The 12,432-nt window shown below is 36.3% G+C and overlaps 1 protein-coding gene across 1 annotated transcript in view; it reads left to right on the top strand.

The window, feature by feature from the left end:
• PLA2R1 (phospholipase A2 receptor 1) overlaps positions 1-11,802 on the top strand; it is a 100,594-nt gene extending 88,792 nt beyond the window's left edge. Inside the window, exons 25-30 of the mRNA XM_081051918.1 lie at positions 1,213-1,381; positions 3,269-3,409; positions 3,932-4,048; positions 5,263-5,439; positions 8,723-8,755; positions 8,869-11,802. Coding sequence (XP_080908044.1) covers positions 1,213-1,381; positions 3,269-3,409; positions 3,932-4,048; positions 5,263-5,439; positions 8,723-8,755; positions 8,869-9,083 — 852 coding nt within the window. The 3' untranslated portion in view covers positions 9,084-11,802. The remainder of the gene's footprint in view (positions 1-1,212; positions 1,382-3,268; positions 3,410-3,931; positions 4,049-5,262; positions 5,440-8,722; positions 8,756-8,868) is intronic.
• The last annotated feature ends 630 nt before the right edge of the window (positions 11,803-12,432 follow it).

The raw sequence follows: 12,432 nt of genomic DNA, 5'->3' as shown, positions 1-12,432 counted from the left end.
GCACCTGCATTTGGGTAATTTGTTGCATTTACGAAATCCCCCAAGAAAAATGAATCGTGCTTCCTGCTTAAGAAATGGCATTATTAATTAATTCAGTACCCCTGGAAATTTAACATATAGGTTATTTTCCTCCTCCAGAGATGTGGTTTGGAGAGTAAGGTTATTTTTTAGTTTTCTTTAATAAAAGTATTACACACTCAAATTAGTGAAAAGTAAATCTAGTCTATTCAGACCCCTAGTTCTATTCCCTAGTGTCAATCACTATAAACAGTTTCTTTGTGTGGCACTTAGAAATTTTCTGTATAGGCACATATGTACAAATAAAATGGAGGAATATGTATATTGTTTTTTAAATACACATCAGCTTGTACTATATAAGCTGTCCTTCAACTTGCTTTTTTATTGAATATACCTTGAACAGCTTTCTATGTCAGCACATAAAAATCTAACACATATAAGGATATACCACAACTTATTAAACCAGTCTCCTGTGAATGGACATTTGGGTTCTTCCCAGTTTTCAATGACAAACAGTGCATAACAAATATCCTTGTGCAAGTAGGATGAGTTCCCAGAAGGGAAGTTGCTAAGCACACTTTACGTTTCTAACAACTAGTGCCGTATTGCCCTCCGAAAGTTTGCACCAATGTATATGCCAACAGCAGTCTTGATACCATCTAGTTTTTTCACATCCTTGCCAAAACTATGACAAAATTTTAATCCTTGCCAGCGGGATAGGTGAAAGGATAGTATTTCACGGTTGTTTACTATATCTTTGTACTACCCAATAATTCAACTCACGTAGTCAATTTTTCCTTTATGGCCTCTGGATTTTGTATCAAACTTGGAAAGCTTTTTCCCCACGCTAAGAGTATAAAATATTTAGCCAAGTTTTCTTTAGCACTTTTATGTGTTCAATTTTATGTTGGAATCTTTGATCAATCTGAAATTTGTTTTGGTGTAAAAAACAAGTTATTGATCCAACTTCACTCTGATTGCTTGCTGGGAAATTATGGTGGCAGGGAGCCAAGTATTCCCAAAAAACTAAAAAAGATACTGCTTGTGGCAGAGATTTCTAGATCCCCTGAAATAGAAATGTAAGATGTGGAAATATAAATCTATGTGTGAAACAAGTGGTGCTCAGACAGCACGGTGATGCCACCAGCAGTGCCATCCTTGGCCAGGAAATGATGGCTCGATTTCCCTTCACAGAATGATCTTAATTTTGACTGGTCAGATGGCACCAAATCCTCCTTCACTTTTTGGAAAGATGAGGAGTCCTCCTTCCTTGGTAACTGTGTTTTTGCTGACACCAATGGGCGCTGGAGTAGCACAGCCTGCGAGTCATTTCTGCAAGGAGCTATTTGTCATGTCCCTCCTGGTAGGTTCAATTCTATTCCATTCAAGAAATATGTACTGTGCATATTTCTATGCAAGGCACTGTGCTAAGCAGGTGCTATGAGGAAGAGTAGTAAGGAGTACTGTTCCTCAAGAAGCCTCTGGTCTGGTAGGTGATATACTAACAAATAACTGTTAAACAAGGCAGGGCTAACAAACCATATGAGCAGTAGCAACTGTGGGCATAGTGAGACATCATATCCACTTGCGGAGATGTAGAAAGACTTCTTGAAGGACATGACTGTGGAACTTGGTTTTGAAGCATGGCTGAGATGTAAATGGGGCACCGATGGGGCCTGCAGAGGCATTGTGAGCAGAAAAGGATGGGCAAAGACATGGGAGGAAGAAAGGACTGGGCACGCAAAGCAGAGCTCGGGTTGAGATTTTCCTGCATCGTAGGTTATGGGAAAACGAGAGGTAGGAAATTAGGCTAGAAACTTGGGTTAGGAGTGTGTGTGGGTGACCTTGAATGCCAGACTGAAGATGTATGTTTAAGTCAGGGACTAGTATGATTCTAGAGTCATAATAATCACGATAATAATATTTATAACTATATTACATATATATTTATATGTTAGTAATGATAATAACATCTCATTGTACTTAAAGGCCACCTGGCCCACCAGGTGAACTTTATTTTAAAGATGAAACAAACTCAGAGCATTAAATAGCTCCTTGAAGATATCAGAGAAGTCCATCAACAGCCCCAGGAGTAGAAGCCAAGTTTCCTTCCTTTTGGAGGTGATATGTATCCCATTATACCAGATCCCCTTTCCTTGATTGCGGTGTACATACTGAGTTCCTTAACACTAGCTGGTCTCTTTTTGAATCTCTTGTTCAGTAAAAGTGCACTTATTTCTTACATTCTGGATGTTATAAGTCAAATAGTATGCACATTATGTAGATTCAGATCAAAATAGTCAAGACAAAAATCTAAACGATAGCCATATACTGGGGGTGCCAAAAAATGTATACACATGACTTGTATTCATCTTTTGTTATTGGTATATATTGAATATTACAATTTTAATACAGTTTTTGCCTTTCTTAAAATGTATACACATTTTTTGGCACCTTTGGAAAAACTAATTCGGCTTCTAAAACAGTGTAAGTCTTACCTTTTCAATAGCACTGTGTTTATTGACTGCTTAAGAAGCATCCAGCACTAGCACATTTACATTTCTCAAATTCTAAGAAAGATGTAAGCTCCCTTTTGCAGATAAAGAAACCAAAGTGTAGGGCGCTTAGGTTTTGTGTGCCCTGCCACACATCTAGGATCTCAGCGTGGATGTGTCCCAACTGTCATGCTTGCCCTCTGAAGCAAAGTCCACCCCAAATATCCCTTAGTTATGTGTTGTGTTGTATGATGTTATGTTTATGTTATGTTTTATGTTATATGAATAATACTTTATTAAATGCATTATTTTCCTTAATAGTTTGATTCGCAGGTAAGGATTTGTTTAAAAAAATCTGTAATATGTAGCACTGCATGGGACAATTTCGTACATTTGGAATTTCCTTTCGCCAGCTTCATTCAGCTGCCAGTATTTCTATGAATGATTTCCCCCAGTTTTTCCAACCTTTAGGATACTAACTGTAAACATGAAAGTCAGCCGCCCTCACCCAAGCAGCACCCAAACCAAGCCTATAAAGCTTTGCATTAATATACCCTGCGATGTGTAGGTGAAGATTATTTCTACCACCAATGCTATAAGCCAGTACCAGTTTTGTAATCATGTATATTAAACCCACTTTTCAGATTACTGTGAAAATTTTATTACATGTATTTATGCTGGTCTTTCATAAAATGTAATGTAATGTTTATCTAAACCCAGTCACCACACTGAAATCATAACTGATTTGTTCATAGAAATAAGACCATTTGGATACCCAGAGCTGTGCTCAGAAACATCTATTCCCTGGATAAAATTCAAAAGGAATTGCTACAGTTTTTCTACAGTCCTAGACAGTATGACTTTCGAGGCTGCTCATGAATTTTGCAAAAAGGAAGGTAATTCCTTTGTGATGGTAAAATGCTTTTGATGTGCTATTTCTTGATATTTCAGTAAACAGCGTGTTGCTTTTTTTTTTTCATTTGCTTGATTATTTAGTGACGTTTGGAGCAACAAAAACAATTTAAAAAATAAATACTATTAAGTTTGCTTATTTGGGGGGATGGCAAACATATGAAACTCAGTGTCTAGCACAGAATTTGAAAACCTAAGATGATATCTCAGATGACTGTACTTTCTCAAAAAAAAAAAAGTGTTTCTTTTGAATGCATTTGAATTGTGAATTTTTAATGTTCCCTAAAGTTAATCTGCTATGCTTTGACTTCTTAAGTACAAGCTTGTATCTTTTAATCAATGTGGTTTTCCTATAACATTTTTAATAAAAAATCACCTATGTACAATGAAAATTTTCACTTTTCAAACCCTGAGCTTTACAAATTATGGTGTGAGAGACATTTTTTTTAATTGTATTTAAATGTAAATACAAATACTTGTTCATTTGCTATTTGTCACTTTTATAGGATCTAATCTTTTAACAATCAAGGATGAGGCTGAAAATTCATTTCTCCTAGAAGAGCTTTTTGCTTTTGGTTCTTCTGTCCAGACGGTTTGGTTGAATGCTCAGTTTGATGATGACAGTAAGTGATTTGGGTAGAGAAGAAGAGAGGGTGGAAATAAATACACAGTGGTCAAAGCTGATGAAAGTGGCATCTACAAACCAGAAAACTCTCCTTGGATACATTTCCTCTGAAAAAATAGCACGAGTCGTAAAGTCATGTCTTCCAAAGACAACACTGCTAACTAACCCTTTTCTCCAGACTCTCTTTTCCTAGGAAATAAACCCAGCATACCCATAATGAAAACAAAAACACATCAAGTTTATCTTCATGAAGATGCTTGTCTGGAACTATATTCACAGACTTAGTCATAGACACCAAAACCGTATTTACTTGAAAATATTCCCAGTTCCTAAATGTTATAAAAGCATAATAGTTATGGAAAGGTTTCAGTTATAAATTATACTATTAGAATTATTGGCTACAATAATAGAATACCAATAGAATTATTTCCAAAGAATACCATGGAAGTACTTGTAAAGTACTTCCCTGGAAGAGTATGGAAGTGATGACTCTTGAAAGTACTTGTACAGACAATTATTTGAATTGGTATGGACAGCTTGTTATAGTGGTGTACAAAGGTGGAGTGTGGGTCCACCCTGGCAAGGAGGTGTATTTCAAAAAACTGACATTGTTTAGAATTTCTAGCACATTTTAAAAAGCCGACTGACTTTTAGTGAGATTTATTGTTGGTTTTCAATACTTTTCCAACAAAGCACCCCTTTATTGCCTACACATGGATGGTTCCTCCCATGGCCTCCAACCTTTGGTATACCACTGGCTTGCTATTTAAAGAAATTCACTGTAAAATTCTTTTAGAAAGTGAGCCATTTTGTAATGATACAGACTTCAAAGGGACTATAATGTAATGATATAGACTTTGGGACTTCAAAGGATTTGTCTGTATGTTGATTAGTTTTGCTTATTAAATGATCTCTTTAAATTGCTTATAACCATGTGAAATATTTCAAAATTCAAACTTAACACTGAGAAACGTGTTAGCCTAAGTGAACTAAATTAGAACATATATCTAAAATAAATAAAGAGTTGTGCACACGGCAACTTTACTAACACCTACCTTTTGATGTTGCATTCAGAACTGTACTTACTGAGTTGAAAGCATCAGATAAGGAGAGAGTCTCATTAAATTTAGGGGCTGCTTTTTATGGTTCATTCCAGTCTTAGTATGTTTGATAACCGTGCACATAATTTATAAATTGGTCATTTTTCCACAGATAAAACCATAAAGTGGTTTGATGGAACTCCCACAGACCAGTCCAACTGGGGAATCCAGAAGCCAAAGATGGACCCCATTAAACCCCATCTATGCATTGCCCTGAGGATCCCCAAAGGAGTGTGGCAGTTATCCCCGTGTCAAGAAAAAAAAGGGGTTATATGTAAAATGGAGGCAGGTGGGTGAAGTCAGAGGTTAATGATTCATTTTGATACTGCCTTGACTAATATGTTGACCCACTCCTTTAACATTTAAAGGTTTTAAAATGCAAGTGTTCAGGGAATATTCAGATTGATTCTAACGTTATCATCTTGTTCTACATCAAACAAATCAGAGACCATTTCAGCTCCTTCTTTCTGTGATATGAGGAAAAAAATCATTATAAATCAACTCAAACACTATGACTTTCTAGCTGTTAACCTAAGGGTTGTAAGACAGCAGTTTACCTCAAGCAAATAGAGCTGGAAATGTACAACAGCAACACTCATTCTGGCAATTGCTACTCAGAATTTTTAAGGTTCACCTTTGGTCCCAAGAAATATAATCTAGGCCTCGGTGTCCTTGTGAATAAGTAGATGTGATTCTCTGTTACAAGCCACAATGTGTTATAAAAGTCATATTTTAACTTCATATTGATCTACATCATTTGTGGTGATAAAAAAACGATAATAATTTTAGAATCTAAGCCAGAAAACTCTAGTCCGTTGCAAACAAAAACAGATATAGGATGTTAAGAAGGATCATTTACAGTGGGGAGGTGTTCCTAAGCATCACAACAGTATCTAGGAGCCAGTATTATAAAGATGGAGGGATCGTTGTGGCCTGGGCTGCTGGAGAAGGCTTCACAGAGGAGATGAAGCCTTGGAATCCCAAAAGATGAAGAGAATAGAGGCGTGAAGTCATATTGGACAAATGACCAAGAGCAGCAGCTGAGAATGAGCTTAGGTTGGAGTGAAGGGCTCACGTTAGGTAGTGATGGAAATCAAATTGGACAGTAATGTAGTCCAATTCAAGCAGAAAGGGCTGAACTCCATGGTGAAAGAGACAGTGCCCCCTAGGGGCTCTGTGGACACTTACAGTGGAGTCCCATTGAACCAGATGTACAGGGAGGCCGGTGTAATTTGACTCATAGAACTGGGAACAAAAAGGGAGGGTAGAAATAGGAAAAGAGAATCACCAGGCCTTGGTGACTGATTAAATACTGGAAAGAAGAAGAAAAAACTGGTAGGTATGGGCACCAATGTGTAAAGTCCCAATAGTGTGAGTATCAACTCTGTGTGAAAAGTAACACGCCCAAGTGATCAGTAGCATTTAAGTATCAAGAACAAATCAGAAATACTTCGCGTCTGCACAAGACTTCAAAACTACCTACAATGCATAGGATGTCTCTTTAGCAACTTTCCGAGGCAATGGAGCAGATAAAATATTCCCATTTTACAGATGAGAAAAGTACTTGTCCAAACTGAGGCTACATCAAGGATTACACTCCAAATTTTCTGACTACATGCTCCTTCTACAGCTTCTCCTGTCTCCTGAAAATAATACTCTTTTAACAGTCTTTCTTAAAGAAGTATCTTCATGCACACAATAGTACATGTTTTCAATTATATTATGCAAAATTATACAATATTATTTTTAAATTGCACAATCAAGATTTTTAAAAATGTAGTTTTGCTATTGGTAACACTATTGATGTTTCTTTTGAGTCTATAAGAGCGAATGGGTCTGAGTAGCACACCCAGGCACTTCCTCCTCTCACAAACCCTTTATTCATCTTCCTCTGGACCTCACAAATCGCGGAGTTCACATTTTGAGAGCGTCTACTTGAAAGACATAACGTTTTTATGTAGAAAGTCCTCAAACAGAAACCCTCTAACTTTTTGAAAGGAGGAGCTATTATTCATTTTGCAAGATTCTTTTTTATTTGTTTCAGGTGTACAAAATAGCATAATAGACATTTATATCCCTCACAAAGTGTGACCTGCCCCCCCATCTACTACCCCTCTGACATCATATATAGCTGTTACAGTTCCATTGACTATATTTCCTATGCTGTACTTTACATCCTGTGGAGTGCCACAGAAGGTGCCAAAAAATGTATACACGTTTTAAGAGATGTTATCTATGTAGCAGTACTTCTCTGTAATCAGAAGTGTCTGGACGCTGATGGTAACCGCTTTGAGCACCTCTTGTAATTATAGAAGTCAAACATGACTATATATTGAGCATTAAAATTTTCATGCAGTTTTTTTCCTTTCTTAAATGTGTATACATTTTTTTGGCATGCTCTGTATATATTTATAGTTGACATTCAATATTATTCAACTTCAGCTTCAGGCGTACAGCGCAGTGGTCAGGCATCTACACAGTCTATGAAGTGATCCCCCTGATAAGTCCAGTGCCCACTTGGCACCCTACATAATCTTTATGACATTATTTATTATAGTCCTCATACTGTATTTTATATCCCCATGACTATATTGTGACTACAAATTTGTATTTTCTAATCCCTTCACCTTCTTCCCCATCTTCACCCTCCTCCCATTTAGCAACCTTCAATATTTCCCCTATGTCTCTGAATCTATTTCTGTTTTGTTTGCTCATTTATCTGTTCTTTAGATTCCACATATAAATGAGATCATCTGGTATTTATCTTTCTCAGTCTGACTTATTTCACTTAGCATAATATCCTTTAGGTCCATCCATGTTGTTGCAAATGGTAAGATTTCATTCTTCTTTATGGCCAAGTAATACTCTATTGTACAAAAGTACCACACTTTCTTTATCCAATTGACTATCAATGGGCATTTCAGTTGTTTCCATAGGTTGGCTATTGTGAATAGTGCTGCAGTAAGCATAGGGGTGCATATATTTTTTCGAATTAGTGTTTTAGGTTTCTTTGGATAGATACCTAGGAGTGGATTTTTTTTTTGCAAGATTCTTCAGATCACAAAAGTAAGAAGATGTTGATTTTAAAATTCTTGCATAAAGGCAGAGGTTAACACAACTGAACAACTGAACTGCATAGCAGATTCCAACAAGACTGAGTTCCTTGCAGGCAGGGGCTGTATTTTACTCACATTTTTATTGCAACACACTGCAGAGACTAGATGGGAATTCTTCAGCTTGATAGAAAAAGCAGTGTATGTAGTTTGTAGGCACTAATAATGATTACTGTAAATTAGAGTTTGGCGAATTTTTCTTATAAAGGCCACATATAAATATTTTAGGCTCTGGGGGCCATGTGGTCTCTGTCATGCTGCCATAGTAGCATGAAAGCAGCCACAGACAATGCATAAACGAATAAGTGTGGCTGAGTTCCAATAAAACATTATCTATTAAAACATGTGCCCAGATTTAACCCAAGGGTCATAGTTTGCTGAGTCCTGCTATAAATAATAACATAATTTTGTGGAATTAAAAGCAAAATTTCATCTCACTTTTTTTTTATTTGATTTCAGATGTTCACGTGATAAAGGAACATCCAGAAAAAGGTATGTTTGGAACAGTAGAGAGTATTTTGATTTTTCTTAGAAATAATAAAATAGAAAGTAACCATCTTACTTCACTGTCATTGAAGTTTTCCCTTTTTTTCATCTTCTTTCAGGACCAAGTCACAGCACTGTACCTCTTGCAGTAGCAGTGACATTAATAGTAATTCTGGTAATTTCCATGCTTTCCTTCTGCATATACAAGCACAGTAGTGGTATCTTCAGGAGACTTGCAGGGTTTGGCAATCCTTACTATCCTACAACCAACTTTAGTACAGTACATTTGGAAGAAAATATTCTCATTTCTGATCTTGAGAAGAATGACCACTAATAATGAAATCAGAGAATACCACAAGCATGAGGATGAGTAAAGAAGACTACAAGGGGAGCCTCTTCTGTATCTTCTTTTACAGACCAGATGCCATTATAATGTGAATTGTATCACTATTTTAATTATTCTTAAAGTGATTACTAGTTTTGAATTGTAACCAAATCAAAAGGGTATTGATTTATCCATTTCCCCAACTGTGATCTATTCTTAAAAGGAGGAAATTACACAATGGTCACTATTCAGAAAACAAGAACTATTAAAAGAAACTCCCTATTGAAAACGCTCCAACCAATGTAAATAATAGTTTTTGCATTACTATGTTTCTACGAAAATTTTTTTGGAATTTTAAAAGTAAGCTGGTGTCTATTGAGACATTTACCCACACTCATTCCATTAAAAGAGAAAGAGAAGAAGCAAATCAAAATATAAAACCCTACATTTATATGTGATAGCAGAAGGAAAAGGCTTCTGAGAGGTTTCTTCTTTATTTTTAATGGATCTTTTCAATTCAATCAGTTTTAACAGCAGGGTTTGGAAATACTGATTTCTAAGCTTAAAACTCACAGGTTCTTGGCTCTAAACTAATATTTATGGTGAATTCATTTTTATGAGTTCTGATCTCTCAAACTAAAGGAGAAAAAAATTTCCTTAAATAGTAAAGATCTTTGTTGGCAGCACACTTTCATAGCAACCACACGACGTGGACCAAAACCTTCAACTACTACATGATAACTAAGTTTGATAGTTAAAAATATCTTATAGATAAGCTTAAAGGAATTTATTGAGTTTTAATACTGTTAAAACTCATGGGTTTTATTAAAAACTAAAGTTATAAAATAACGTATAACACTCTTAACAACCAAAAGATATAAAATGTAACTTGAATTTAAATGGGAAAAATTGAAGATCTGAATTAGAGTACCCTTAAAACCAGACTATAGGATATGTTGAGAAGTACTAAATAAATTACTCTCCAATAGTAATCTAGATACCTCTTTGCTGTATAAATGAGTTTATTTGAGGTGTTCTATTTAGGAAACTATGGTTTTGGGAAACCATCTCCATTTGTGTTAGATTAGTTATAGCAGTAAGTAAAATAATGATTAAAAGCATGATACTGTCCATAAATTTAAAATCAGATTTGATTTTCCTTCATTAATTTCTTATAAAGAAAAATGACTTCATTATCAATATTTCAAAGTTTACTCATTACATAAATGTTTATTGAGTTCCTATTAAAAAGCAAGTATTATTCTAGAAACTGGAGGTACTGGGGTGAGCAAGTCAATGAGATCCCTGTTTCATGACACTTATTTTCTAAAGAAAGAAAACTGATGGTAAACCAGTAAAGAAATACATGAGTGGAAAATATCAGGTGTTTATGAAAATGAAGGCAGGTCTTGTGATAGAGAAAAGCTGGGGGATGTGCAGGGCCTTCCTAGAGAGTATGGTTTTTGTTTTTTGTTTTTTGTTAATTGAACAAAAAATAATTTCTTTATATAAACTATTAATAGATACTTAAACATAACATGGTTTTTAAAATGAAATCATGTGCATATAGTTGTATTCATAAAGGTAAGCATACCGATCAAAATCTATACAACAGCATTAACGGCAAATCAAATAAAAGATATTCCTCCGAATTCCGTGTTTCAACGAGCATCAAAAAACCACGTATCTTTTAGTCCTTTTCTTGTACATGACTCTGTACCCACATTCTCTGCATCTGATTGGATCCCTGGATTTTATTTCATTTTCTGTGTGACGTTTTCCACAGATATATGTCATGGGCTGCTGCTTTGGGGGTTGAATGCCTTCTGGGTGTTCCCTGTTAGTCCCCAGTTAGCCAGGAGAAACTTGTCACACTCTGCCCTTCCAGATTGCAGCTCGTCATTGTTGAGAGTGCATTATTACAACCAGCTGCCTCAAAAACGGTAGCCACTAGTCACAAGGTGGAGCTCCGGGAGAAGGTATGAATAAATTTGTAAGTTGAAAACCGTCGTCATTAGAAATACAATTTGAAGAGTATGCCTTAAAAATGAAGTCCTGGGGGCCTGCAACAGTGAATACAGCTCCCAAAAGCAGGCCTTTGTTACTCTTGTGTAGTTTACACACTGGAACAACCAACTTCCACAATTTCTTCTAAGTCTTGGGACTTTATTTTTTAAAACATATTATGTGACAGTTGTATGTTTATGACTCAAAAGAATGATTGGCTTGAACTAGCCAGATGATATAAAAGCTCAATTTAATAATCTGTCAAGTGGAGTTACAGTTCTGTTCTTCTCGGTGGACTTGGTAAAAAACCGCTAGTCAATTATCCTTCCAAAGTATATTGAAGTGGAATAGTCACGCATAACAATTTGACAAAGTATGTTATTAGTAAAGTGGTTTTGCAGAAAGAAACTGTACTGCTTGTCAGTGCTCTGTACTTTGATATTTGGTATTGAACCACATCTCCTGAGAGTCTGCCCCTATGGACAAATCATGCAATCCTTCGCATCACTGAAATTTCAGAAATAGAAAGTACTGAAATAGTCTGTTTTATCCATATATGTGCACTCTAAGAAACATTTTTTTCCACATCTATTTTTAACCTGAACTGTAGACTTCATAGCTACAACATGAAAAGAAAAAAGTAGCAGGATTACAAAGTCATTCACATACAATTAATGTATCCTCCCCCCAAAAAAATAATAAATTGTTTTTTATGACTCCAGGTAATGGAAAATCTTTCATTTCCTGACTAAAGACATCTTGGGCTCTTCCATCTCCAATAGTCTTCTTACTGTTTAAATGTTTCTTCTTTGGAAAGCTCTACTCTGTATCCAGGGTGGATTAGATGGTCTCTTTAGATAAACATTCAGTCTTTTGGAGTTTCCTTTCCCTCCTCAAAATGGTGGTTGGATGTACAAGAACCTGTTGTGCCCTTGAGTTCTGGGGGAAGAAGATGACAACTGACTGTGGATCTGTGATTTGTGGTGTCCACTGAAGGTAGCTGTCTGTCCCCACTCCTGGGAATTCTGCTGGCATCTGTTATAATGTCTGTAGTTGATGCCAACTGTAGTCTATTCTTTTGATTTGGCCCCATCCTGGCTCTCCCTGCCACTGCCTTATCCCTGGAGAATGGCTGTAACTGCCATTCAATTCCCTCCCTGGACACTGCAGTTCTTGGTCACAAGGCCCCTGCAGTTGTAAGACTCAATCCAGCACCATCTGCTACTCTGTTAGTCAGGGGAGGCTAACTGCTGCAGCAAAGAATCTCAAAATCTTGGTGGCTTAACACAGCAAATGTTTATTTTTCATCCACAGCAACATGGGTTTAGAGAAGGACATGGGCTCTATTCAG

This window comes from Rhinolophus hipposideros (assembly GCF_964194185.1).
Source record: "Rhinolophus hipposideros genome assembly, chromosome: 6".
In the NCBI taxonomy this organism is placed as follows: Eukaryota; Metazoa; Chordata; class Mammalia; order Chiroptera; family Rhinolophidae; genus Rhinolophus; species Rhinolophus hipposideros.
This window is presented reverse-complemented; position numbering and strand designations above follow the sequence as displayed.